At 43.6% G+C, this 27775-nt stretch overlaps 2 protein-coding genes across 5 annotated transcripts in view; one reads left to right on the top strand and one right to left on the bottom strand.

Annotated features, from left to right (window-relative positions):
- AP2A2 (adaptor related protein complex 2 subunit alpha 2) overlaps positions 1-9558 on the top strand; it is a 45693-nt gene extending 36135 nt beyond the window's left edge. For 2 of the 4 annotated variants that reach the window (XM_040066060.2, XM_040066061.2), the window contains exons 16-23: positions 1019-1096; positions 1989-2071; positions 2814-2903; positions 3719-3842; positions 4601-4717; positions 4879-4948; positions 5985-6119; positions 6879-9558. In XM_040066060.2, coding sequence (XP_039921994.1) covers positions 1019-1096; positions 1989-2071; positions 2814-2903; positions 3719-3842; positions 4601-4717; positions 4879-4948; positions 5985-6119; positions 6879-6956 — 775 coding nt within the window. In that variant the 3' untranslated portion in view covers positions 6957-9558. The remainder of the gene's footprint in view (positions 1-1018; positions 1097-1988; positions 2072-2813; positions 2904-3718; positions 3843-4600; positions 4718-4878; positions 4949-5984; positions 6120-6878) is intronic. The other 2 variants (XM_040066062.2, XM_040066063.2) reach the window with 1 other exon arrangement.
- A 1296-nt stretch (positions 9559-10854) lies between these two features.
- The window catches only part of MUC6 (mucin 6, oligomeric mucus/gel-forming), a 44625-nt gene continuing 27704 nt past the window's right edge, over positions 10855-27775 (bottom strand). The window contains exons 27-41 of the mRNA XM_040067538.1: positions 27515-27577; positions 26668-26715; positions 25192-25371; positions 23228-23269; positions 22772-22999; positions 22049-22096; positions 21297-21611; positions 21168-21248; positions 20214-20657; positions 19264-19702; positions 18295-18746; positions 17341-17784; positions 14127-14708; positions 12764-12866; positions 10855-11032 (exon numbers count right to left, since the gene is read on the bottom strand). Coding sequence (XP_039923472.1) covers positions 10855-11032; positions 12764-12866; positions 14127-14708; positions 17341-17784; positions 18295-18746; positions 19264-19702; positions 20214-20657; positions 21168-21248; positions 21297-21611; positions 22049-22096; positions 22772-22999; positions 23228-23269; positions 25192-25371; positions 26668-26715; positions 27515-27577 — 3647 coding nt within the window. The remainder of the gene's footprint in view (positions 11033-12763; positions 12867-14126; positions 14709-17340; positions 17785-18294; positions 18747-19263; positions 19703-20213; positions 20658-21167; positions 21249-21296; positions 21612-22048; positions 22097-22771; positions 23000-23227; positions 23270-25191; positions 25372-26667; positions 26716-27514; positions 27578-27775) is intronic.

Genomic DNA, 27775 nt, shown 5'->3' on the forward strand with positions numbered 1-27775 from the left:
CCAGGCAATGCATTGTTGCAGGTTTGCTGTGATTAATACTTGATCCTATGTTTCTTCTGGAAGGTCAGATGTGATACTTGATCATACAACACAAAACCAGGACTTTAGGAATCTACACAAGCTTGTTCATGTTTTTTTTTTGTTTGTTTGGTGGGGTTTTTTTTGTGGTTTTTTTTGTGGTTTTGTTTTTTTTTTTTTTTTTTTTTTTTTTTTTTTTTTTTTTTTTGTTTTTTTTGTGTGTGTGTGGGGGGGGGGGGGGTTTGTTTTTTTTTTTTTTTCTTTTTTCTTTTTTTAAAAGAGATTAGGAAAAGGAACCAATGCTAGTAGCTTCATAAGCAAATGTTACTTTAAAAGAGTTTTCTCTTTCTGCAGAAGAAAGTATAGCAATGCCCAACTCCTTGGTCTGTCTGTAGATGATGAAATGCTTCTCTAATGATACTGAGAAGTTGCTTTTTACAGTTTCCTGCCTCTTTTTAGTGCTGTTGTCACTTTTGTTTCTAATCTGTTGCTTGGGTAAGTCATTCTCTGTGTGCCCATGTACTCTTGCCTATGCTTAATACTTGTGTGTTTTTAGGAACTGATTGGTGCACCTGTCATTAGAAGGGTCCCTAAGGTTGATGAGGCCTCGGCTTTTAAGCACACTTCTGTAGTAGTTAATATGCAGCTACCTTTTTTGATTTTGAACTTAAACACTTTGCTGTCCCAGTTAAACAGCTAAAAGGACTTGGTTCTGTAAGAGGTTCATTTACTGAACACCTTCAGCTGTCTTCGTGAAGGATTGCTGTGTTCTAACAATCGGGGTGGGATGGGGGAGAGAAGTGGGGGAAAGCATTGCCTAATGCCTAAAACCTTTCTAGGGTACCGAGCTAGGGCAGCTAATCAATTTCTCGTGCATTAAGCTCAGCAGTGCTGTTTTTGAGGAAGGAGGTAAAAAAAGTAACTAAGCTCTAAGCTGTCTTTACTAACTCCTGCTGTCTCTGTCGCTGCTGCCTTTCTTCCTTTGTGCTGCCTGAACTAGCCCTGACCTGGCTTCATCTGAGGTAGTTTCTGAGGAACCAGCTGATACTGTGCATGATGCTGATGAGCTTTTTCACAAGTAAGCAATACTAAAACCTTGCAAGGCTGGGCAATTTCCAGAATATAGCTATAAAGCAAAACTATATTGTTCATTAACTTAATACCAGCAAAACTAGAGAAACATGTATTGTCAGACTTGTGACTAGAACACCTCTGTGGATGCTGTGGATTTTGTGACAGGCTTGTAAATACACAGGTTAGAGCTGCCTTTACAAGTCAGTGCTGTCACACACTGCTCTAAAATGAGGCAATGCCAGTTATGTATGAAGGTTTTGCAACTATTTGGAAATAAATAAAAAAGAGAGTACTTGTCAAAAGTGCTGATATTTGGGAGTATGTTTTAAGTGCCCTGTATGCAAAAGGTGGATGTTTGTTGACCACCTCTTAAACTTTTAAGTGAAGGGTGATAGAAAGGACTGAGATCGCTGGAGAATGGGCTTCCTCTCTCACAATGGAAAAAGTACATCTCTCAGTTGGCTTAGGTGATACAGAAATGATAAAACAAAGAGGGTTTTTTCTTTCAGGTTTAAGCAGTCAAAGCTTCAAAGTTTTCAGTTCTGCACCAACTAATGAGTTTCAGAAGTTCTCAAGACTAATAAGAAAAATCCTAATCTGTTGCCTGATCTTTTACTAGACAGTTGTGTGTATATAGCATATTGTGGTTTCCTTCATAGCTTCTCAGACATCCTATCAAATAAAAATATCAGTTCTTTTAGTGTCCTACAAGTGGTGGTTCTGGTTGTAAAATTGTCTTTTCTAACTCAGCAGTTTTCTGCAAAGGCCTCTCTCACAGATTGATGCATTCTAGGTTAACCGCAATCTTCATCCTCTGTGTAAACCCTGAATTTTGTGGTTCTAAATATTGTTTAATGTGGCTCAATTTAAAACATGTTTTCCTGCTCTTCCCCTAGGTTTGTGTGTAAAAATAATGGAGTCTTATTTGAAAATCAGTTGCTACAAATTGGCTTGAAGTCTGAATTTCGACAGAACCTGGGTAAGATCTGTTGTGCTGTGGTTGGCTGCCTGCATTGTCAATCACAATGCCAGCATGATATTCCAGCTAGGACTCACTTTGTAGCTACTGAAGAGGGAAATAACATTATAGGCCTAAGCTGTTTTACAGCTCCCACTGCTGTGCATCCCTGACTTTTGTGTGGGCTCTTGTTTCCCTATATTTTTTGATCGTTTTGGTAGCTGATATGAAATAGGAGTGTAAAGCTCCAGCACTCCAGCTCTTGCTGCCTGGTTGTATGGCTGGTGCAGCCAGGTTTATAAAGGACCATTCTTTTCAAAATGTATATCTAGCAGTACAGCTTATTGTAATGATATGAGACACAATACATTTCAGATCCGATGGAATGCACACGATACTGGAACCATCTAAGAAAGATATGGGATTTGAACACAGACATTAGACTGGCTTGCTTCTCCCTTTCTGTAAAACTTTTGGTGGCATAGTAGCATCTTAACAAAACTCTCAATCAATTGAAAGACATCCACTGATGATTTAACTGCCTGTATGGACAGCTACTGTGGGAGAGATCTAACGGCTTGGTTAAATCACTGCATTTTGAACTGTGAATGTCTTGGTGAGATGAACCATATAAGCTGTATTTTGTTCTTAAAAGTGGTTTTAAAGGAAGGTAGAAAGACAGCATGTTAGGGAATTGCAGCACAAGTAGTTCACTGTGATTACATGACCTAAAAATTCTGATTTCTCGTTCTTTTCTTTCCAGGACGTATGTTCATATTCTATGGTAATAAGACATCAACACAGTTCTTGAATTTTACTCCAACAGTAATCTGCTCAGATGACCTTCAGTCAAATATCCTTAAATGTAGTAGCACATGTCTGTTCTTATTAGGTTTTTGTGGTTTATTGCTGCACAATATAATAAATCTGTTGGATCAAGGCACGGTGTCCTTGAACATGAAGAAATGAGAAACTTGCTGATAGCTCTCTAAAGTTCTTGTAGAAAGAACAAGTCTTGAGTAGGGATGAAAGATTCTTTCCTTAAAGCCCTGGTTATAAGCACAAATTTTATTTCTGAAATGACAAGAAATTAAGCGGAATAAATAGGTACTGGAACTGTAGCTTTTGCCACTGACGTGAAGCAGCAGAGGTAGAAACGTGTCCTTCGAGTACTGCATTAGCAGATAACCTCAGACTTGACATGGAGGTGGAATACGTGTATGCCAAGATGATGGTACTTTAAAATAACCTCTTAATTCATGGCTGGTCTTTAATGCTTGGTATTGCAAATTTAGGATTTCTGGGAGATTAAGTCATCAGGCTTGTTTGACTCAAGTCTTCTCTGTTATGTTCAAAATAGTCATGTGGCTTTTATTGTGAAGGCTCTGTGCCTTCACACCTTTTTAAGGGCCTCTTTCTTTAAGAATATCCAATTAACTGGGAATTTTGAGAGTTATTGCTTGTAGATGTGTCAATATGAAAAAAAACCAATAAACAAAAAATAACCCCCAACAAACTCTTTTCTTCTACAAAAACTGAGCTTTAAATGTTCAGTAGCACATAGAGAATGAGTGAAAACATGATGCTAATTCTTCATGGAGCTTATTGGAAGATTCGTGTCTTTTAAGTTATCAGTTCATTTATCTGTTTCCTTAACTACTTTTCTACGCCTGAATCTTCAGACAAAACCTGTTGATCCCACAGTGGATGGAGGTGCTCAGGTTCAGCAGGTTGTGAACATTGAATGCGTGTCAGACTTCATGGAAGCCCCGATCCTGAACATTCAGTTCAGGTAAAACAAAGGATTCAAATGTTAGTGAATTCATTAGAGGAAAGATGTTAAATTTGCCATGGCCCTGTGACTGAAATGCAAAATAGGGCCACACAAAGCTCTCTTGGGTGGACAACTTGAAAATTTGATCTAATTAAGCTTTAAGGTGCTAAGGAGAATCCACTTGGAACACTGGTTTAAAACCCCAGTCAAACCAAACAGTCAAGAAGCAGCCACTGATAAAATGTCTCCGTGACTTCTGTCTCTGCTATCTATATAAAGCAGCAGTCTTCCTGTTTGCTTAAGAAATTCTGACAGGAATATACGCAGTAACTTCTCCCTTCTGGAAACCAAGAACATTTCTGCAAATAAGTTGGCCTGGAAGTGTATGCAACCAGAAACAGAATCTTGTTCTGTCCACTTAACATCAGCTCAGCTTTATAAAATCCTGAGTTCTGGGCTACATGCTGTTACTCTAGTCTAAGCTGGTTTTTACTGGTATGTTTTCACAGGGATGTATTTTTGCCCCTTAGGGTGCTATCTAGGAGGATAAACCTATGCTAAAACTGAGAGAACTTTATGAGCAGTTCTGCCAATTCATGTGCCATCTAAGCAGAGAAAATAAATTTATTTAACAGTGGATTGAAACTATATAGTAGAAATGTCATGTGCAGTTGATGGATTTTAATCATAAACAGTTCCTCAGTTGCTTGGCTGATTTCTGCTGAGACACTGCTGAGGCTGCCACATGCACTGTGGTTTTTCTATTCCATCTTCAGGTACGGTGGAACATTTCAAAATCTTTCGGTAAAATTACCCATCACTCTGAATAAATTTTTCCAGCCAACAGAGATGTCTTCTCAAGACTTTTTTCAGCGTTGGAAGCAGCTGAGCAAGTAAGACTTTTTACTTGGGCCTCTTGTGGTGGGCAAGGGAAGAGAAAGGCAGACTGTAGGTGGTGCAGTGCCTCATCCCATACTCAGTCCTGTAAGCCATGAGTTCTCGCAGTAGAACTAATTGCTGTTCACACTGTATTTTGTCTTGCCTTGTCTTGCAGTCCAAAACAGGAAGTACAGAATATCTTTAAAGCAAAGCACCCGATGGATGCAGAGATCACAAAAGCAAAGGTGGGTGGTGGTGTGATATTTTTAATTCATAGTGTACAGGGCAGTGGCAGGACATGTTTTAACACCAGCTGGCAAATAAGTACCACACAGGCATTTGCTCACTCTCCCCCAGAGGGGTGGGACGGAGAATAAGAAGGGTAAAAGCAAGAAAACGTGTGGGTTGAAGCAAAGAGAGTTCAGTAGGTAAAGAAAAAGCCATGCAAAGAAGTCATTCAGTGCTTCCCATTGGCAGGGAGGTGTTTGGCCATCCCCAGGGCAGTAGGGCTCCAGCAGGTGAAACAGTTACGTGGGAAGGCAAAACAATACTGTGAATATCCTCCCATTCTTTTTTTTCCCAGCCTTATATGCTGAGCCAGGACATTATAGTATGGCATATCCCATTGTTAGTTCTCCTGGTTGTGTCCTGTCCCTGCTCCTTGTACATCCCCAGCTGCTAAGAAGAAAATTAACTGCATCCCAACCCAAATTAGCACATGGTATAAGCAAGCCTTTTGCGTTTTTGTTTATATGGCAGTCAGATTATCCAGTGAAAGTGTGAGTCCATGCTGTAGGATAGATTGTGGCAGTGCTGAGTTGAATGGACGGTTTCTAGCTGTGGTTTTAATTAGATGCAGTCTTCAGTAGCAGTTGGAGACGTGAAGCTGTTGAGGAAAGCATCAATTCACTGCTTAAAACTCAACTGGAAGATAGCTCAAACCTTAATTTATACTTGAGGTACTGGTTAGAAAAGGAAAGTGACTTTGGCTGCCTTAGGAAAACCAGAAGGGACTGTGTAAGACAGGAATGGCTGCATCAAAACGAGGGGAGACTGACGTTAAATCTTAACTTGCTTCTCAGTTGCTTTTGAAAAGAGCCTTATTTACAGAACAGCTCATTTATCAGGGTCAGCCTTCAAGAATTTGTAGTAAGGAATTTGTCTTGAAGACTTAAAAATTAGTTTCCACCTTGTTTTGCTGTTTGATAGTGACTGTTTGGGTGTGCTTTGTATTTGTGTCCTCCTCTCCCCAAATCTAAATCTTCTGTGTTTCTGTCACAGATAATTGGATTTGGATCAGCCCTGCTTGAGGAGGTAGATCCGAATCCTGCTAACTTTGTTGGTGCTGGTATCATACACACAAAAACAACTCAGATTGGATGCTTGCTGCGCCTTGAACCGAACCTCCAGGCACAGGTATCTGTGTAGCTATCCCCAGCTTAGATACAAATTCTCATTTGAATTAAAAATCTCTCTGCATCTGAAACCCCTTAAGATATTTAAAAATCACTATTGCAATAGCTGCTTGAGACTGCAGACTCCAACATGGAATTAAATTATAGCAGTTGGCCTTGGCCCAGCTGGGTAAGCTGCTGCTTCAGAGCAGTTCTCTTTCCTCTTGGAAGAGATTGTTGTAATATTCCAGATTATCTTGTACACTTTGGACCAGATTAAGCATGCTTCCTTTTGCTGTTTTAAATTAGTAAAAGAGCAATTGGCTAAAAGAGAAAGTATAAGCAGGTGAGTACAACATTAAGAGTATTTTTACTAAAGCTTTTTTGACTGAGGTATTATTAAAATTAACTAAGGATTAAAAATAAGGTTGGGTGGTTATATCTTCTTTTCCCTGAAGAAGTGGTTGTACAGGGTCTTTAGGCTTTTCCACAGCATTTGCTCCTCTTTAACAGATATTCAGGACAACCTTTCTGTTAAAGCCAAAAAACCTCTTGACTAACTGTAATTCTCAACAAGGGTTTGAAGGTAGGGTTGGTTCAGCCAGTGGTTTGAAAAAGCTGTGTTGCCCAGTGGCTCGCTGCCTCTGAGTGTTTTAATTTGTGATCTTTTTCCCACCAAAGCTTACAAAGCAAGTAAAAGGTAACTGTTAGTTCTCACTGTTGACTTTGTATTCCTTTAATGTCAAACTGTTTAAAAGTATTATTTTGTGTTCTTTTTCAGATGTATAGGCTCACACTACGAACAAGTAAAGAAGCTGTATCTCAGAGATTATGTGAATTGCTGTCAGAACAGTTTTAATATTAACCATGTCAGTTTTGGTTTTTCCACTTATATCACTGTCATCATACTGCAAATAAATGTCTTGTACATCACTGTCTGAGTACTGCAATGTTAACCAATACCAGCTCCCTGCCTTAATAGGACTTGACCCTTGTTTGAAATTAAGACTTTAAAGTGTACAGTACAGGGAAGTGACTTTTTCCATTAAAAATGGCTTTTAGTGTGTTACACAAAGGATGGGAGGGCTGTCTTTTTTTTTTTTTTTTTTTTTTTCCTGAGGTCAGTCTTTTAAACTTGTTGAAGGGAAATTGTTTTCATTGTGGCAATCAAGGATTCAAGGATTTCAGCTGAAAATAGCTCAAAAACCTTCTGCTTCATTAAGAGATACTCCCTCTGCTCTGAGCTGAAAGAAACCAGTGTACTGCTGCTCTGGAAGGTTAACTCCCATGTTGATGTAGAGTCAAAACTTTAGAAAGTTGAACATTGCCACAAGCTGTGTACTGGATGGAAGGGCATATTTGAAGATGTGTTTGAATCTGATTAAAGTGAACATTTATGTTGTGTCGCCAATCTTTGTATTTGAAAAATGCCACAGGACCAGAGTTGTAAAAGTATTAATCTTGTAATATTTTACACGTTAATGTTTTCTGATCTTTGGATTGAACACAAAAGCTATACTTCTGCTTATCTCCATTAAAGAGGTGAGCTTCTCTGGTAGGGAGTGAATGAGTATATACTTGTTTGTTGTTTCTCAGTGAAGTTAAATATTCTGTTCTGTGTTTTTTCTGTTTGCCATCAGACTTCACAAGTAATAGTCCTAATGATGTGATACAATATCTGAAGAAACTTGTATTTTATAAAATAAGTGGGAAAAAATGGGCCCTTGAAGGGCTGTAAGGCATGCACTCTTAGGTGAAAATGTAATTTTAATCCTTTTCCCCACTGTACATTAATGCTCAGACTCAAGAGGTTGAATAACTGATATCTAAGGAGTTTCCTTCCTGTCAGTGGTAAAAATGTCCAACATGGTGTAAAAAACTTCTGTTGAAATGGAAAGTAGAAGACCCAAAAATGTTCAGCTTTTCCAGTGGTTTTTACAGCCAAAGTCTTTGTACCTTGTTTCACATCAAACTTTCTGCAGCCTCTCTGCAGAAGTTGGTGGACAGAAATTTTGGCTCACACTTCTCAAGCCTTGAGGTGCAACACAGGCTGCTAAACCAAAGCAGGTGAGGTGGCCCAGTTAGAAACCCTGGGCTGGTGGCAGCAAGAGCTACAGGTCATGGTGAACAAAATCCGCTCCTGCTGACAGGAGAAGGGAACCTCACGTCAAGATTTCCTCACGGTCATTGAAAGGAGGCCTGGGACTGCTGTGTCACAACACATACAGACAAGTGTTCCCAGGGAATGAAGGTGTTGACTCACGGTGGTGGCACTGAAAATACCTTTAAATGAGGCTGCTGTCATGCTGCCCAGTGCTCAGCAGGGGACAGGATTCTCCATGATTGAGTGCCTTGCTTTTTGTCTTTGGTGCTTTGAGCTTAAATGATGGAACTGGGAGATTATCACTTGGTTTGGCTGAAGGCTCCTGATGGTACTTGAGCAAAAGTGAAAAATAAGGAACAAAGGTTTGGCTGTGATGTGTGGATTTTGGGGGATACATTTTGTTTTTCCAGAAATGGCTGGTAACTATGGATATTAAGGCTGAAAACTGGGCTAAAGGCCTGGACTTTCTGCAGAAGTTCTCTTGAACACTTGGCCCCTTTAAGGCCTTTCACATTCTTCTTACTCAAGACTCTTTAATCATAAATATTGTCATTGAAAATCTTGGTGACAGGTCCTGCAGTCAAGTTGGGCAGTTGGCAAATACTGGTGGAATACCTTTTGTTTTGGCCTCTCGATGTTCTGTGTCTCATTATTAGTCCTGTTATGTTAACCATGCTCTTGGCTGCTCTGTTAAAATCTGATGTGCTGAACTGAAGGGAGTCTTAAGCAAAGACAGAGGAGGTTCTCTTTTGTATTTTCCAAATCCTGTTGTATATCTATCCCCCTGAAAAACATTCTGTGCCCTCTTTAAAGGACACCTTGAGACACTGCACTACTTTATTTCACTTTGCTTTGGTTCAAGCTGTGCTAAAATGTGCATTAAAATATGGGAAGGAGGGGGGGGGTAAGGGAAAGTGTCTTTTCAGTGGTGACTGTGTTAAGCTTATGACTGTTCACTCTTTGTATTAAATGTCAGCTCAATGAAGCCATGAGCAGAAAAGTGAACAAATTAAAGACAAATACTTGATTTTATTTTGGTTTTTTTTGTGAATGATGGTTAACTTACCAGTGATGTATCCTGTCAAGCAGACAAAGTAATTTCTGCAGTAAACAGTGTTATTGTTTTTAAGTGCAGTATTTTCAGGCATTGACATGTGAAAATAACTGAATAGCAAAACAGGTAGCATATGTTCATTCTTGACCTACACTCCAGTATGTAACATTTATGGTGATTGTCTTATTTGTATAAAACAAAGTTCTGTCAAATTAAGTGGAGAATTTTCATATAGAAGACTATATATTAGACTATATTCATCAGAAGAACATATTAAGAGTAAATAAATGATTAGAACAGTGATGAAACTGTCCTTTTTTTGTCTGGGGGCATGAAGGTGTAAAAAATATTGTCATGGAATGGTTGTTGTAGAACACAATTGCTGTGATTCTTTTATGAGAAGTACTCGTGGGCTCATTCACTGGAATCTTACCTGGTCTACATATTTCTGCTCCCCCAGTGAGCGAGTTTGGTTTTGTTCTTGTTTGGTTACAAGTTATAAGTACTTTATTTTTAAAAAGCCCCAGATGTAAAATCTTCCTCCCTAAAGAGTTTAACAACAGAAAGTACACGAGCGGTACTTGCTGCAGTAAACTGCTCTCGGAGTGGAAAAGGGTTGAGGCTAAGCAGCACACACCTGTATTGCAGGCAGGGTTGATGGCACTGTAGAAGAAGAGTAATCTGAACTGCTAAATAACTTCATGTAAGATTTAAAGGTATGCTTCAGATTCTATGCTTGCTAAAAAGGAAAAAAAGGGCACTCTGAGCTTTTGTGCAATCATACAGCTTTTTCTTAAATGACTTGCAAACGAAGTAAAGATTGTCTAGAGTGGCAGCAAGTAGAAATTGTTTGTGAGTGAACCACTTGTATCCTGTTGGATGCCTGTTGGCTTTGATTTCTTGCATAGAAATGCCCTCAGTTTCCTGCTTTATCCAAAAGCTCTTCCATGTCTGTGTTAGTTTTGTTTCTAGAAATGTCCTGCCGCACTAAGGGTGCTTGTGGAAACCTCACCATTCACTTTTGGGTCATGTAGCACCTTGCTTTCCAACCCTGTCATCTGTGGATGATGAGCATGTGTGCTGTGTCCACCTTCAAAGGCATTGAACTGGTCACTTCCCTTCTCCCACTGAAGTAGTGGGCTCTTCCACAGGTCCAAGTTGACTGTAGTGAACCTAATAGACTATTTTTCAGTTAAAATAATTGGTCAAATAAGGAGAAAGAGGTTAGCAAATTCAGTTCCTTCTACTTTATTTGAACATTGAATTTCTGTTACTGCCCAGTTCATGGGCCAGGTTTTAGCCTCTGGTTAAATAAATCACCCTGAGCAAGGCCAAACAGTTTCTTTTCTCCCTCCTGATGCCCAGCTTGTTGTTTCTGTGCCTGTTCTGTCTTTCCTCCTCTGCACCCCACCCTGCTCCTGATCAGGAATAATTTATCTGGTAATTCCACTGGTAGTCCAAGGCAGCTCCTCAAGCAGCCTGACAGCAAGGCTGTCCTGTGTAATCAGTACAAGAGACCGCAGCAATGAGCTGAGGAAGGATTAACTTGTGATCAAGGGTTTAATTACAAAATATGGTATCTGCAGCCACCAGATCTGGCTAGTGTGTGCAACTGTCAAAGTCACACACACAGCCACTAAATGCAATTAATTCTGTTGTGAGCCTTCTTCCAGGGTTATCTGGGTCTTGGCATGGTAGTTGGAATTGCTTCTTAAGAAGTTCAAGTGGCCTACAGCAGCCGCATGCTGTGGTGACAGTCATCTTCTCAACATCCAGCCTGTGTGGAAGGGAGGGAGAATCAGTTGGCATTTGTTTACAGCATTTTTGGCTCACAGCCTTTCAAGTATATGAACTTCTTTCTTTCCTATGGTGTCAGGTTTAGAGGAAAGAGCACAGCCCTCAGCTGAATGGTTCTGCAACTGCAGGACTACAAACAATGTGGAAAATTACTCCATTTTCAAGTTCTCATGATGCAGAAACTCTGGTGTACTGAGCTGCTGCCTTCCATTTTAGAATAGGATGGACTCGATCCTTGTGGGTCCTTTCTAGCTCAGGATAGTCTGTGATTCATCATCTTTTAGGCCTCGGACCTCAGTGGAAAACTAAGAGAATTTGATTTCCCTGGTCTCCTTTTGGCCTTCTGAATATTTGTAAAGTAACCAGGGATTACATTTGTTAAAAGATGCTCATCGGACTACTTAGGGTTTACAAAAGGTCTCTTCTGCAGATGCTGAATTGTGTGTGTTCCTTTTGCAGTTCACACAGGAAGGAAAACCCCTTTCTCCCTCTGAACAGTTGGTGCTGGAATCTGAGGTGGTGGCTGTATGATGCCAGTTCTGGGTGTCAGGTCAGCTAACACCGTTGAAGACTTGCACATAGTTGCTGAATTCACAGTAACAGAGCACAGGTGAAGTGAGAGCTTGAATAGGCAGGTAAGGATTTGAGTCTGTCCTTATGCTACTGCAGTTCTTCGGCTGTCGATTCCTGACCGTGTTCAGCCTTCTCCTGGCCTTGGTTCTGCCTTTCTCTTTGTCAGTGGGAAACTATCAGTAACAGGCCAGAACTCAGATATGGGAAAAAGAATTAAGGAAAAAAATATTTTTTAGAAAAACCTCTTTTGAAGCAGAGGAAAGTTTTCTTGGTTTCAGTTAAAACTGGGTTTTAACCACAACTTTCTTAGCAGTTGAGAAAAACCTTAACTCTGAAAGTCTTCCTCCAGATTTCACAGCCCTTTTGTCAACTCTCAGCATACTGGGTCAGTCACTCCATTTTCAAAATGCTGGGGGACACTTGAATGTGCTTCAAAGGGGACAATTTTAAGCATCAGGATTAATTTAAATTAGTTCCTGCAAAGGCAAACCCCTTCATTGCTTTCCATTCTTGAACATTGTATTGACTTGGATTGTTGGGAACTTCCCCCCCGCCCCGCCCCAATAACTGAACTCTAATACTGCTGCACTCTTTACTCATATTGGAGCTTTGATTTCCTGCCAAATTCTCCTAATGGGCAGCAGAACTGCACAGGCTCAGATAGTACCCTTGTAATTATAAAATATACCTGAGTTACACTATTAGGAGCATGTTATGAGACACCTGAAGTAACATTACTTACTTTAGATGAAATTTCTTATTTTACTGTCTTAGCTTTTTGAAATAGGTATTTGTAGTCTAAACCACTTTTTCAAGTCTTTAAAATGCTAACAAACAAAACCAAGTCCCCAACCATCAAAACAACAAAAAAGCCCTCCAAACCTGCAGCATTGATGTCCAGCTTTTTTTAAAAACAAAACAACAAAAAACTTCAGGAAGAGAGATGACCATCCTTGATTAGATGAAAATCCCTGTGTAATTAACTGCTTTATACAGCAACATTGTTTATTGCTGGGTGGATTCTGACCACATTTTCCTTCCTGAATTATAAAGGTGCAGTAGTTCAAAAATTTCCCTATTTACAGATGACCAAATAAGGAAAACAACTTTAGTACTGTACAGTCTCAGTTATCCTTACTTTGTTGAAGATGGACACGATCCTTCACATCGGCTCAAAGTGACATTTGTGGAACAGCCTTTGTAAGTTATTTCTTCTTCATATTCAACTTCTCTACAATGCTCTGTCAAATGTAAAAAGAAAAAAATTCTGCTAAAATTCATCTTGGTCTTCTTGAGTGACCTTGTTAGATGCCAAAAGCCTCCATATTGGGTTTCATTGAAAACCATTCTTATTGCATGCGATAATTAATAAGTAGCAAGTGAGTTACACAGCAAGAGAAGGTTTTAAACTAGGCACTAAAGTTGCAGGAGAGACTTACCCTGGAGGACAACAAAATAAAAGAATAGAGTTCTTTTTTAAGAAAACAGAAGTTTTTGGAATTAAAATGAGCAAAAAAATCCTGCTAAGAATATAGGGCACATTCAGTCCAGCATGGAAAAACTAATCCTCTGCTGAGAACACAAAAGATGCAAAGAGAACAACCAGTTGGTTCATTCTGGTAGAATTATTTCTGGTTCACAGACTTTACTTATTTGAAAATTGCTTAATTTACTCATTTTAAGGATATATTTATAGGTAGCCAGAAGTTTACAACTTGCCTTACTAGGAAGAATGTTTAATGCTACATGTTAAGTAACAATTCTGTGTGTCAGTGCTACGTTTTCTCCTGCCTTGAAGCACCACACTAAGCACTTTCTGAAGCAGAAAGCTGGCTGAAAGCACAGGTTTTCCAAGGAGTTCAAAGAGAGTGTTTGAAGTTTATATTATGGAGAACAAAGATATTGAAAACAATGAAGGCAGTTCATGCGCCGCTCACACCTGATCCTGCACAATGATCCTTTAAGCACAGTCAGGTTCCCTGCTGAGAGAAAGGTTATAGATTATTGAACATTATTGCAGGGGAGGCTCAGCTAATGCTGTAGTATGACTTGGGGATTTTCTTACTGGAAAACAAGACAACTACTAACTGGGCAGTAGACTAAGATCTGGTATCTGTATGCCCGAGTGTGTAGAGCATATGAGAGCTAACAGGAAGGCTGCAGGGTAATGAGGGGACAGCCTGTTGCAATAAGAGGTTTCTTACACCGCTTTTTAAGATGACAGAATAAAGATTCTGTGGCTCTCCTGAAGTGGATCCTGTCATACTCTTTAACTCAAATGTTTAAAATATTGAATAGCAGCAGGGAACCTGTTTGATATCTAAGATGTCACGACAATAGGTTTACAAAAAATAACTGCAGAAAGGGCATAAAGACGGAGCCAATGTGTACAAACAGGATCCCAGCCAAAGAATACATGAATTCATACAGTCATGAAAAAAAAAAAAAAAAGACATTAAAAGCAAATCCATGATAAAGGAAATAATATGGAGATATATTACCGTGTGGCACTGTTGATGGTACAACAGAGGACAACGATGTTGAAAGTCCAGAAGTGAGAGGAGGAGATGATGTTGTGTGAGCAGTGGTCAGTGTTGTTGTTCGCAGGGAGCTCCTTTCAGCCGACTCTGTAGAAGCTGTAGTGATAACACGGGGAGCAAAGGTAATAGTTGTAGATAAAACAGTTGGGATCAACGCTGGCCTGGACTGGGGAGAGATACTAGTAGGGACAGCTAATGAAGATGTTTTGCCATATGGAGTCGATGTGGTGTTTTGGAAGTAAGAATGTGTAGTGCTCACAGCAGACCTAAATGTGGAAGTGGTCAGGGATGTAGGCACAGACATTGTGCTGATGGTTGGGGCCAAAGCAGAAGAGGATGGAGATGTGGCAGTGGATGGCAGCCGGGTGCTGAGCAGGCTGCTGGGGGCAGGCAGAGAGCTGGGATTTGGAGAGGTATCCAGAGGCACTTCTGTCGAGACAGGGGTCTTGGAGGTGCTGCTGATGGAGGTGGTGGCCGTAGTAGTCTTGTGCGTGGTCACAGGTGGCACAATGTGTGGCACAGTTGACTGTTCCTGGGTGAAGGCTGCCAGGAGGAAGGCACAGGTAAAATTGAGGATGCCCATCTGGCCACTTCTTCACTCCCCTTATTCAGATATGGGGAGAGAATCAGAAAAGCCAAAGCAGGAATACTCACACACATCCAGAGAGAGAGAGAGTTTTAAGAAGTGAAGAAATTAAAGAACAAATGAAAATCCACCTACGAGATGCAAAGGCAGTCACTCACCACATCCCACCACTTGCCAATATTCAGCCAGCCTCCAAGCAAGTGCCCTACTCCCCCACTGTATAGCTCAGCATGATGTTGTGTGGTATGCAATGGCTCCTCGGCCACTAGCTTTGGGCCAGCTGTGTCCTTGATGGACATCATGACCACCATATGCCTGCTCCCTGCCTGGCAAAAGGACAGAGGAGACCCAGGCACTGAGCTGGCACTCCGGAGCACTCACCAAAGCACTTATGTGCCAAAAACACTGCCTGGGAATCATATACAAAACAGAACAGGGGAACCTGCAGGAAACAATAATTAGCTCTGTCAAAAGCAGAGCCAGTGCACGAGCCCAGGACTGCACTGGGGAACCAAGCTGGTCAAAGGAAAACTACAGAAGGGGTAAGCAGCCAAACAAAAGCAGAAATAGGATATGGTTTTTGAAAGCAACAATGGACATAAGGATGATGGGGGAAGTGACAGAAAAAATGAGAGCTGGAAAAAGAAACCAGGAGAAGAATGGCTAGGAAGGAGCCTCACCTGGCTGTGAGGAGCTGATCCATGTTGAGGACACAGTTGAGGAGGGAGAAGCAGCAGGAAATGGCAGCGTGCTGGTTTTGGCTGTGGTGGGTGCAGAGGTCTCTGTTACAGGAGACTCCTTTGCAGCACTGGTTGTTGGGGAAGAGGACTTGGGCCTCAGGGTTGTAGGCGTAGGCCTGGGGCTGGTGCTTGGAGCTGCTCTGGAGGGGACTGGGGCAGTGGTGGCAGTGGACGGCAGCCGGGTGCTGAGCGGGCTGCTGGGGGCAGGCAGAGAGCTGGGATGTGGAGATGCTGTTTCCAGAGGGGCTTCTGTGCTGCTTGGGCTGCTCCCTGTGGAGACAGAGGTCCTGGAGGTGCTGCTGATGGAGGTGGCGGCCGAGGTCTTGTGTGTGGTGTGATGTGGCCCAATGTGAGGCACAGTTGACTGTTCATGGGTGAAAGCTGTCAGGAGGGAAGTACAGGTCAGTTGTGGATGAGGGCACAAATGGGAAAGCAAAGGTTGATCAAAGCATCAGACTGCAAGCATAAGGAAAACCAGAATTCCTGTACTGCAGTGAGTATTCCCAAGTTTGATGGAGGACTAGGACTCTGTCCCATCCACAAGCTGCTGCTTACTTTCTCCTGAAATGGGAAGAAATGGACAGGATGCCTTCCTAGAGGCAAGATCTCTGCCTCTTCCTGGAACATGGCCCTTTGTGAATGTGCATGTCCCTTCAAGGAATAGTGAGTGCATAAGGACTGTCCTTCCAAGACTGGAAGGCCAGGATACATGGGACTGACCTTTTCCCAGGGCCACCCCAAGGAATTGCCATACCACCATGCTGATGGAAAAAGAAATGAGAATGGGGACCACTAATCAAAAGAATAGTACAAGCAACTTGCTCTGATAGAAATGAAGAAAGAACAAGGGAGAGCACGCCAAAGCACCAGGATGGGTTAGGAGGAAGCCTCACCTGGCTGTGAGGAGCTGAGCCATGTTGAGGACACAGTTGAGGAGGGAGAAGCAGCAGGAAATGGCAGCGTGCTGGTTTTGGCTGTGGTGGGTGCAGAGGTCTCTGTTACAGGAGACTCCTTTGCAGCACTGGTTGTTGGGGAAGAGGACTTGGGCCTCAGGGTTGTAGGCGTAGGCCTGGGGCTGGTGCTTGGAGCTGCTCTGGAGGGGACTGGGGCAGTGGTGGCAGTGGACGGCAGCCGGGTGCTGAGCGGGCTGCTGGGGGCAGGCAGAGAGCTGGGATGTGGAGATGCTGTTTCCAGAGGGGCTTCTGTGCTGCTTGGTGGGCTGCTCCCTGTGGAGACAGAGGTCCTGGAGGTGCTGCTGATGGAGGTGGCGGCCGAGGTCTTGTGTGTGGTGTGATGTGGCCCAATGTGAGGCACAGTTGACTGTTCCTGGGTGAAAGCTGTCAGGAGGGAAGCACAGGTCAGTTGTGGATGAGGGCACAAATGGGAAAGCAAAGGTTGATCAAAGCATCAGACTGCAAGCATAAGGAAAACCAGAATTCCTGTACTGCAGTGAGTATTCCCAAGTTTGATGGAGGACTAGGACTCTGTCCCATCCACAAGCTGCTGCTTACTTTCTCCTGAAATGGGAAGAAATGGACAGGATGCCTTCCTAGAGGCAAGATCTCTGCCTCTTCCTGGAACATGGCCCTTTGTGAATGTGCATGTCCCTTCAAGGAATAGTGAGTGCATAAGGACTGTCCTTCCAAGACTGGAAGGCCAGGATACATGGGACTGACCTTTTCCCAGGGCCACCCCAAGGAATTGCCATACCACCATGCTGATGGAAAAAGAAATGAGAATGGGGACCACTAATTAAAAGAATAGTACAAGCAGCTTGCTCTGATAGAAATGAAGAAAGGACAAGGGAGAGCACGCCAAAGCACCAGGATGGGTTAGGAGGAAGCATCACCTGGCTGTGAGGAGCTGAGCCATGTTGAGGACACAGTTGAGGAGGGAGAAGAAGCAGGAGATGGCAGCGTGCTGGTTTTGGCTGTGGTGGGTGCAGAGGTCTCTGTTACAGGAGACTCCTTTGCAGCACTGGTTGTTGGGGAAGAGGACTTGGGCCTCAGGGTTGTAGGCGTAGGCCTGGGGCTGGTGCTTGGAGCTGCTCTGGAGGGGACTGGGGCAGTGGTGGCAGTGGACGGCAGCCGGGTGCTGAGCGGGCTGCTGGGGGCAGGCAGAGAGCTGGGATGTGGAGATGCTGTTTCCAGAGGGGCTTCTGTGCTGCTTGGTGGGCTGCTCCCTGTGGAGACAGAGGTCTTGGAGGTGCTGCTGATGGAGGTGGCGGCCGAGGTCTTGTGTGTGGTGTGATGTGGCCCAATGTGAGGCACAGTTGACTGTTCCTGGGTGAAAGCTGTCAGGAGGGAAGCACAGGTCAGTTGTGGATGATGGCAGCAGGAGAAAGCAAAGGAGGTTGCTATAGCCCCAGACTGGGAGCAGAAATACCAACAGCTTCAGCAGACTGCAGAGTATTTCTCAGAAAGAGGGAGAAGTGGGACTAATAGTCTTGCCCTATACCTGCCCCCTTTTTTCTCCCATAAAAAGGGTGGAAAATGACATGCTGCTTTCCAGCAGGCAAGATGCCTCTTGCTCTTCCAAGGAGCGTACTGCGTGTGGATGCGCAGGTCCTCCAAGGAATAGGCAGCACATTAAGGTTTGCCCACTTCAGAACTGACATGCTGGGCAGTGTGGGAGTGACTGAGACCCCTGGGCCATACCAAATGACAACCACATCACACTGTTGATGCAAAAAGAAGTGGGAATAGAGAGCAAATTTAAAGAAATTTGCAAGTAATCTGGATTGCTGAAAATGAGAAAAGGGAGAGCACGCCAAAGCACCAGGATGGATTAGGGGAAGCCTCACCTGGCTGTGAGGAGCTGAGCCATGTTGAGGACACAGTTGAGGAGGGAGAAGCAGCAGGAAATGGCAGCGTGCTGGTTTTGGCTGTGGTGGGTGCAGAGGTCTCTGTTACAGGAGACTCCTTTGCAGCACTGGTTGTTGGGGAAGAGGACTTGGGCCTCAGGGTTGTAGGCGTAGGCCTGGGGCTGGTGCTTGGAGCTGCTCTGGAGGGGACTGGGGCAGTGGTGGCAGTGGATGGCAGCTGGGTGCTGAGCGGGCTGCTGGGGGCAGGCAGAGAGCTGGGATGTGGAGATGCTGTTTCCAGAGGGGCTTCTGTGCTGCTTGGTGGGCTGCTCCCTGTGGAGACAGAGGTCCTGGAGGTGCTGCTGATGGAGGTGGCGGCCGAGGTCTTGTGTGTGGTGTGATGTGGCCCAATGTGAGGCACAGTTGACTGTTCATGGGTGAAAGCTGCCAGGAAGATAAATATACATTTTTTAAGGATGATGGCAGCAAAAGTTGGAAATGGAGGTGGTCAGATGCCTAAGGCTGGGGATATAAACAACCATGGCAGGGCTGTGCTGCCGTGAGTATTCCTGGAAAAAAGGAAGCATTGAGACTGTGGGTCCTGTCTAAAGCTGTCTGGTTACTCTCCTAGAAAGGGAGGAAATGGATACAGTGCCTTCCAATAGGCACGATCCTACCACCTGTTCCTGGGAGAGGACCCTGTCTGGATTCGCATCTGTGCCTTCAAGAAATAGGCAGAGCTTAAGTGCAGTCCCCCCTGAGGCTGGCAGGCCAGGCTCCATGGGAGAGACCAGTGTCTCAGAGCCATAACAAAGTAAGGCCATACCAATGTTCCAAATCAGAAAGACGGGAGAATGGTGAGGAAAACCAAAAACAGGTCAGCAAGCAGCCTGTGCAACGGCAAATGAAGAAGGGAAAAGGGAGAGCAGAGAGAAGTAGTAGGATGGGTAGGGGAGAGCCTCACCTGGCTGTGAGGAGCTGAGCCATGTTGAGGACACAGTTGAGGAGGGAGAAGAAGCAGGAGATGGCAGCGTGCTGGTTTTGGCTGTGGTGGGTGCAGAGGTCTCTGTTACAGGAGACTCCTTTGCAGCACTGGTTGTTGGGGAAGAGGACTTAGGCCTCAGGGTTGTAGGCGTAGGCCTGGGGCTGGTGCTTGGAGCTGCTCTGGAGGGGACTGGGGCAGTGGTGGCAGTGGACGGCAGCCGGGTGCTGAGCGGGCTGCTGGGGGCAGGCAGAGAGCTGGGATGTGGAGATGCTGTTTCCAGAGGGGCTTCTGTGCTGCTTGGTGGGCTGCTCCCTGTGGAGACAGAGGTCTTGGAGGTGCTGCTGATGGAGGTGGCGGCCGACGTCTTGTGTGTGGTGTGATGTGGCCCAATGTGAGGCACAGTTGACTGTTCATGGGTGAAAGCTGTCAGGAGGGAAGCACAGGTCAGTTGTGGATGAGGGCACAAATGGGAAAGCAAAGGTTGATCAAAGCATCAGACTGCAAGCATAAGGAAAACCAGAATTCCTGTACTGCAGTGAGTATTCCCAAGTTTGATGGAGGACTAGGACTCTGTCCCATCCACAAGCTGCTGCTTACTTTCTCCTGAAATGGGAAGAAATGGACAGGATGCCTTCCTAGAGGCAAGATCTCTGCCTCTTCCTGGAACATGGCCCTTTGTGAATGTGCATGTCCCTTCAAGGAATAGTGAGTGCATAAGGACTGTCCTTCCAAGACTGGAAGGCCAGGATACATGGGACTGACCTTTTCCCAGGGCCACCCCAAGGAATTGCCATACCACCATGCTGATGGAAAAAGAAATGAGAATGGGGACCACTAATCAAAAGAATAGTACAAGCAACTTGCTCTGATAGAAATGAAGAAAGGACAAGGGAGAGCACGCCAAAGCACCAGGATGGATTAGGGGAAGCCTCACCTGGCTGTGAGGAGCTGAGCCATGTTGAGGACACAGTTGAGGAGGGAGAAGAAGCAGGAGATGGCAGCGTGCTGGTTTTGGCTGTGGTGGGTGCAGAGGTCTCTGTTACAGGAGACTCCTTTGCAGCACTGGTTGTTGGGGAAGAGGACTTGGGCCTCAGGGTTGTAGGCGTAGGCCTGGGGCTGGTGCTTGGAGCTGCTCTGGAGGGGACTGGGGCAGTGGTGGCAGTGGACGGCAGCTGGGTGCTGAGCGGGCTGCTGGGGGCAGGCAGAGAGCTGGGATGTGGAGATGCTGTTTCCAGAGGGGCTTCTGTGCTGCTTGGTGGGCTGCTCCCTGTGGAGACAGAGGTCTTGGAGGTGCTGCTGATGGAGGTGGCGGCCGAGGTCTTGTGTGTGGTGTGATGTGGCCCAATGTGAGGCACAGTTGACTGTTCCTGGGTGAAAGCTGTCAGGAGGGAAGCACAGGTCAGTTGTGGATGATGGCAGCAGGAGAAAGCAAAGGAGGTTGCTATAGCCCCAGACTGGGAGCAGAAATACCAACAGCTTCCGCAGACTGCAGAGTATTTCTCAGAAAGAGGGAGAAGTGGGACTAATAGTCTTGCCCTATACCTGCCCCCTTTTTTCTCCCATAAAAAGGGTGGAAAATGACATGCTGCTTTCCAGCAGGCAAGATGCCTCTTGCTCTTCCAAGGAGCGTACTGCGTGTGGATGCGCAGGTCCTCCAAGGAATAGGCAGCACATTAAGGTTTGCCCACTTCAGAACTGACATGCTGGGCAGTGTGGGAGTGACTGAGACCCCTGGGCCGTACCAAATGACAACCACATCACACTGTTGATGCAAAAAGAAGTGGGAATAGAGAGCAAATTTAAAGAAATTTGCAAGTAATCTGGATTGCTGAAAATGAGAAAAGGGAGAGCACGCCAAAGCACCAGGATGGATTAGGGGAAGCCTCACCTGGCTGTGAGGAGCTGAGCCATGTTGAGGACACAGTTGAGGAGGGAGAAGCAGCAGGAAATGGCAGCGTGCTGGTTTTGGCTGTGGTGGGTGCAGAGGTCTCTGTTACAGGAGACTCCTTTGCAGCACTGGTTGTTGGGGAAGAGGACTTGGGCCTCAGGGTTGTAGGCGTAGGCCTGGGGCTGGTGCTTGGAGCTGCTCTGGAGGGGACTGGGGCAGTGGTGGCAGTGGACGGCAGCCGGGTGCTGAGCGGGCTGCTGGGGGCAGGCAGAGAGCTGGGATGTGGAGATGCTGTTTCCAGAGGGGCTTCTGTGCTGCTTGGTGGGCTGCTCCCTGTGGAGACAGAGGTCTTGGAGGTGCTGCTGATGGAGGTGGCGGCCGAGGTCTTGTGTGTGGTGTGATGTGGCCCAATGTGAGGCACAGTTGACTGTTCATGGGTGAAAGCTGTCAGGAGGGAAGCACAGGTCAGTTGTATGTTCCTGGCTTATTGGAAGTTGGGTGACACTGACTCTTCTGTTTTGGAGGTTTTGTGCTCAGTTATGGGCCTGGATGTGTGGGCCAGTTTCCACTAAATCTGTTTGGTTTTGTGTTGGTTTTTTTCCAGTTAATAAATGTGTCTATTATCCTAAATACATTCCATCATGTTCTGCTTGTCTTTCATAAGTGCTTGCTGTTGACCATTTAAAGATTGACCCCTTGCAATTTATCTCATCTCCTTCTCCCTGGAACAGTTGAGTGGGGAAGCGTTACCACTGGCAATTTAAAACTTGTTTGCTGCAGACTCCTCTGCAAGGGATCCATGGGAGGGCCGTGGCTACCGAAAGGACATGGATGCATTGGCTGGGGATGACTCTTATCTCTTCCATGACCAGAGCACTCACCTGTTACTACTTTAGTAGTTGGTGTCTTAGCTCTGGTTGGCTCCCTTGCTACAAAGAAAGGGATGAAAGAAAAAAATGATTGAGTCTTGGGAAAGATTCTAGGCAAAGTATGTTGAAGCATCTCTCCAAAGGAGAATCAACAGTAAGACAACTCTGGCATGCGGGTCTATGTGAAAGAACTTTAGCCTGGAGTTGAGTGTACACCTTCCTGCCCACCCTCCGCTGGTGAGTCTTGCACTTGGGGTCAGCACTGGTCCATGAGATCATATTTGTTGAACTGCACTTTTCATGGGTGTGCCAGGGCCTAGGCATCCTTTGGTGGGAGATGATGCCTTGGGTTATGCCTCTCACTCAAAACTGTCCTGAGATGTAAATTGGAGATGTGTTTCCAGTTTCCCTGCCTATTGTTCACCCCTGCCCCACTGTGCATTGTCAGGGCAGTACTGTAAGAAGAGGGAGGTATTTTAGCTTGTGTCTGATTGGTAGCTGCAGGGCAGGAACTCAATGGATGCCTGTACCCCAGAGCCAAAGCCCTGAAGTTGCAGGGAGGAGGATACAGTCAGGGTCATATGTAGGTCAGGCCCAGGACCTGCCAGTGTCCCATGGCAATAGCAGGGGGAGTTGAGAATGAATAGCAAAGGTGAGGTCTTTGTGAGACATGCTGCTTAGAAGAGAAGGGTGGGAGCTGGAAGAAGCAGGCAGAGCAGCAGGAAGGAGCCTTACCAGGGTATGATGTTCCCAACTGGGTTGAGGAGAGGGAAGAAGCAGATGAGGCTGAGGTGACAGGGAAAGAGCTTGGTAATGTCCTTGTCAGTGGAACTTCTGGGCTGGTGGCAGGACTGGTCTCTCTCGGGACAGAGGTGCTGCTGGTGGACGTGGCAGGGGTGGTCTGTGTCTGTGTGACGAGGTGCTGTGCAGGCTGTGTCAACGTTGTTCTTACGCGGGTGACAACTATGGAGGGAGAAGCACAAGTTGATTGAGGGTGGGTCTGAAGGGTGCCTCTGACAATTTGACACTCCTTGCCTTTTTCTGAAGCTCCTGAGGAAAGGTGAGCCTCACTGGATGCACATGTTTCCCCTCCCAGGTATTCCAAACTGGGCAAGATCATCATCTGGAAAAGCTGGGCTAGGTGAAGCAGAGTCTTAGGCCAAGGGCATTTCTCTAGTCCTGTTTACTTACCTTCTGGGTAGTGCAGAGTGGTTGCTTCAGTTCCCTCACTCTCTGTGATGAAAGAATGAATATTAGTAATGGTTGGGGGCTTGTAATCTTCCTAGAGGATGCTATAATTATTTGCACAAGAAGACCCAGATACATGCACCCCAAGAATACTCTGTGGGAGAGACCTGGATTTGGGAAAGAGTATACAGCTGCCCTCCCACTTCAGTAGACTTCCCATCACACACTGTCCCAGCCTGTCAGTTGCTAATGTAGTAATTCATGTTGCCATTTTGGGGTATTTCTTACAGTGGGTAGAGGGAATATATCTTCTGTGGTCAGTGAGTTTTAAAGAACTTGCTTTGAAGTGTAGAGAGATTTTGTCTAAATTTGGAGGAAGTGTTGAAAGAGAAATGTTAGCTTTAACATCTTATTTGGATGTCAGATGCTTGCTCTGTTGGCAAGACAGATTTCCATTTTAATCACACTTCTTATCCATGTTCTTTCCTTTTTATTTGCAATGTTAAGACCACTAGTAAGAATGCTTGGGTTTTTTTAATAAGGAGTTAATTGACATATGTGTTGTGAGTGATGGCTTCACCTGACAGATATAAGAAAGTGCTGTTTACCTGGTGTTGTTAGTTTAGATTGGCTGAAAGTGGTGCTCTGAGTTGAGGTTTGAATAGGTATTGAGGAGGTTGCCATTTTCCTTTTGGTGGTGGTCTTGAAGGGTGGGGAGGTGACCCCTACTTGTTCTGTCTCTGTTGAAGCAGAGGTTGATGAGGCAGAAGGTGATGAGGGAACAGACTTCGGAGTAGTGGCGATGGTTCTTTTCACTGAGGTAGTTATGGATGGGGTAGTGATGGTTGTAGTCATGTTTGGTGTAGTAAAAATTGATGTTGTATGTTCTTTTGGAGTAAAGACAAAATATAATGTGAGTAACCAATTAATAGAAAAATTAAAACCAGATAAATTATAAAGAAGTTATTAATATTTTAGAGATAATTTTCTATTTTTCAAATATTTTCTGTATGACTGTTGTATTCATGTTCTCATAAGCTTACCAAATATTTCTATGCTTATATTTGTTTTCTATTGTCTCATGTCTGTTTTGTTCTCATTTTCTGTATTTTCCTGTATTAGATTTGTTTAATATATTTTTTTCTATGTAGTTAGCTTTGTTGTCACTTTGGCTAAAGTCTACATGGGCTTTGGCCATCGGCTTTTATTATGTTCCAAATCATCCACACTTGCAGCTTTCTGCAATTCAATTTGTATTGAAAAGCTTAATAACATCATACATAGACTCTCCTTGCCTCAGTGCAGAAATTGTCTGCCACAATGTTGGCTTTTGTGTGTTCTGACTCCTTTGGGACCTATTTTTACCTCTGCTTTCCCTGACAGCCGTGGTCCAAGATGGTTTATTAGTTTACGTGCATGTTGGTATGAGGCTAAATGAGGCTACACAAGCCACAGAATCAGCAAGTAATTTATACTGGCAGAGTCATCTTCCAGAGAACAAGGCTTCAGAAACCTAGACAAAGCTGCTACACTGATACCTGTGTGACTCTGCTTTGGGACATGTTTACATTACTCAGAGTCAATAGACTGGGTGCTCCTTGAACTCCATAAACAAACCAGTGGAAAAGTGGCTGAAGTTGAGCTAATAAACCCAACTGCAGCTGGGCTTGCTCACTGCTTACAGAACTTCTAATTGTGTTTCTTAGATGAGTTACTATTTGGTTGAGTTTTTAACCTAATGCCTATATCCTTTATCTTTTCATGCACTTTCAATATACACTTCTGAACATTTCTAGTTTACAAACTCCTTTCTGGAAGCCTGCTTTCCCTGCTTCATGATTTGGAGTGTAATGCTTGGATGTTGTATGAATTTCAAATGCATTCCTAGGAATGGTATCTCAACAATGTGCAGAGGTATAGAGCAAGTTTACCATAATTTATTTTAGACAATAACACTAAAAACCTACCAGTTGTTGACTTTATTGTGACAAGAGGTTGTGAGGGTGAAGCTTTTGGAACTGTAATTTTTACAGTTATTGTTGGATTTGTAGTCTCAGGTGACAGAGTTGTTGGAGAAGAAGTACTAGGTACTGTTGGTAGGGCGCTTGTGGTAGAGCTCCTTGTTACTTTAGGCTGCACTGTTGTTACTAAGAGAAAAAAGTTAAAACAAAAAGATAAGAAGTCCTCAATAATCTATTGGTAGTATATCTATATAAATGGATTTTTTCCAAAGTCAAACCACTGTTTTTATAGCTATTTGCAGTAGCTACTATTAAAACCCATTACCTTTTAGATTAAACTGTGAAGAGCTGTTATCCATTGCTTCCTTTGCTATTATGTGCAGTGAGTACATGGCATTCTTGGAGATGCTTTATAACTTTTTCTTCACTTTAAAGTCAATTTGGCATAAATACGTGTTCATATCAACAGAGATGGAACAATATTCCAAAGCTATATCCAATAGTATGCATAGACTTATTATTCATACAACCCATAGTGGAAAGTTTTCCAATACCATCTGTCTTCAGGGAAATTAATGGAATTTCTAACAAATTTAAGATTAGCATATGTAGATTCCTTTCCTGTATCAGACCATAGGGAGATTTGGTATAGTCAGCCACAGATTTCCATCAAGACTTTCTTCAATTGTTGAAATGTTACGTGGCCAGTCCCTACTTAAGACTGGGCATAAATTTTTGTGAGATCCTTTCCATCACAGAATCATAGAATGACTTGGGTTGGGACAGCCCATTAAAAACAATCTAATTCACCCCTCTGCAATGAGTAGGGATGTCTTCAACTAGATCAGGTTGCTCAAAGGCCTCTCCAGCCTGAATAGAATGCTTCCAGGTAAGGGGATTCAACACTCTCTCCAGGCAACATCTTCCAGTGTATTACCAGCCTCATCATAAACAATTTCTTCCTTACATCTAGTCTGAATCTACTCTCTTCTGATTTAAAACCATTACCCCTTGTCCCATCACAACAGGCCCTACTTAAAAAGTCTGTCCCCATCTTTCTTATAAGTCCCATTCAAGTACTGAAAAGTCACAAAGAGGTTCCCATGGAGCCTTCTCCTCCCCAGAGTGAACAACCCCAGATCTCAGCCTTTTCTCACAGGATAGGTGTTCCAACTCTCTGGTCAGTTTTGTGGCTCCCCTCTGTCTTTTTTGAATTAAAGACTGCAGAGCTGGACAGAGCATTCCAGGGCTCTCATGAGAGCAGAGGGACACAGTGCCCTCCCTTGACCTGCTGGCCACACAGCTTTTGATGCAGCCCAGGATATTATGGCACACGGGTATTTTTAATCATTTCACTTTCTGCACGTGAAACTGATAATGCTGCTATATCACATAGAAAAGGACATTACTGATTTAATAAACACTTATCAGGACATAATATCAGTGTATAAGTTACACAGTTGGTCAACTGTGCAAACTAACCTGGTGAAGGTGAAGATGGTTCGGGTGTGATGGTAATGTTTACTTGTCCTGTTACATAAAGGCAAAACAGGTTAAATTTGTGAATAAAAGCATATTAAAATATCCCATATAAGGCAAATCTCATTGGATTGAATTCCAAGAATTGTACTAATTACTGAGGTATTCCTGAAAGTATTTATTGTTACACATTTCAGTGGTCAAATTCACATCAAAGGACTTTAATACAAAGAAATCAGTACATCTGATTATTATAATGAATGCTACTAAATTTTTCCTATCTTTGTTATGACTTTTATGGCTAAGGGCACTTCACTTCTCAGGGGTAGTGGAACATGGTTTTGTATGTAAGAGAGATCACTAGCTGAGATCCTGGTTATGCAACCCAGAATTTTGTAATCCGAATTCTGTTCTTAAAATTTTTTTACATCTGCATGAAAATCCAAACTGTCCAGCTAGAGTGTATCCAAAACATTATTTAATAAGATAGGTTTTCATGGAAATAAGCCAAATGGTAATAAAACTCAAGTTAATTATAAAAAAAAAATCTCTGAAAAGACATTGATTGAGTCCAGTAGCTAAATCTGCTCTTCTACTACACGTTCCCTTTTCCTGTGAAATGTGTTGAACACCTCTGAAACTCAGAGCTCTGCTGGGCCTGTGCCTCACATGGATTAGAAGAGCAATACTTTATTTTACAAGCAGTATAGTAATGGATTAATTTTGAAAGGAAGTTATGTTTAGATGAACACCCATTTATGGAGAGATACTAGAAAAATATCTTCTGTGAGTCTTTGCAAATGTTGTAGTATGGTTTTCAAGTTACTGTGGAGAAAAAAATGCTGCTTACCACATGGCATGCACCTTTCCTCTTCATGGTCAAAGTATTCATCATGAGAGCAGTTGTAACAACCTGAAGAAAGGGGAAGAGAAGCTTGTTTTATATTTCTCAGAGAAAGGCATTTAACTTACACTATTTATAATTGAATATATTGTGTTTCTGTTATTAAAATGTAGTATCAATTGCAACATCATTTATTCAGGTAAGTATTTCCAATGTTGCAACATCATCTATTCAGGTAAGTATTTCCAATGTTATCCTCAGAGGGAG

The sequence above is a fragment of the Hirundo rustica genome, chromosome 6 (genome assembly GCF_015227805.2).
Source record: "Hirundo rustica isolate bHirRus1 chromosome 6, bHirRus1.pri.v3, whole genome shotgun sequence".
NCBI lineage: Eukaryota > Metazoa > Chordata > Aves > Passeriformes > Hirundinidae > Hirundo > Hirundo rustica.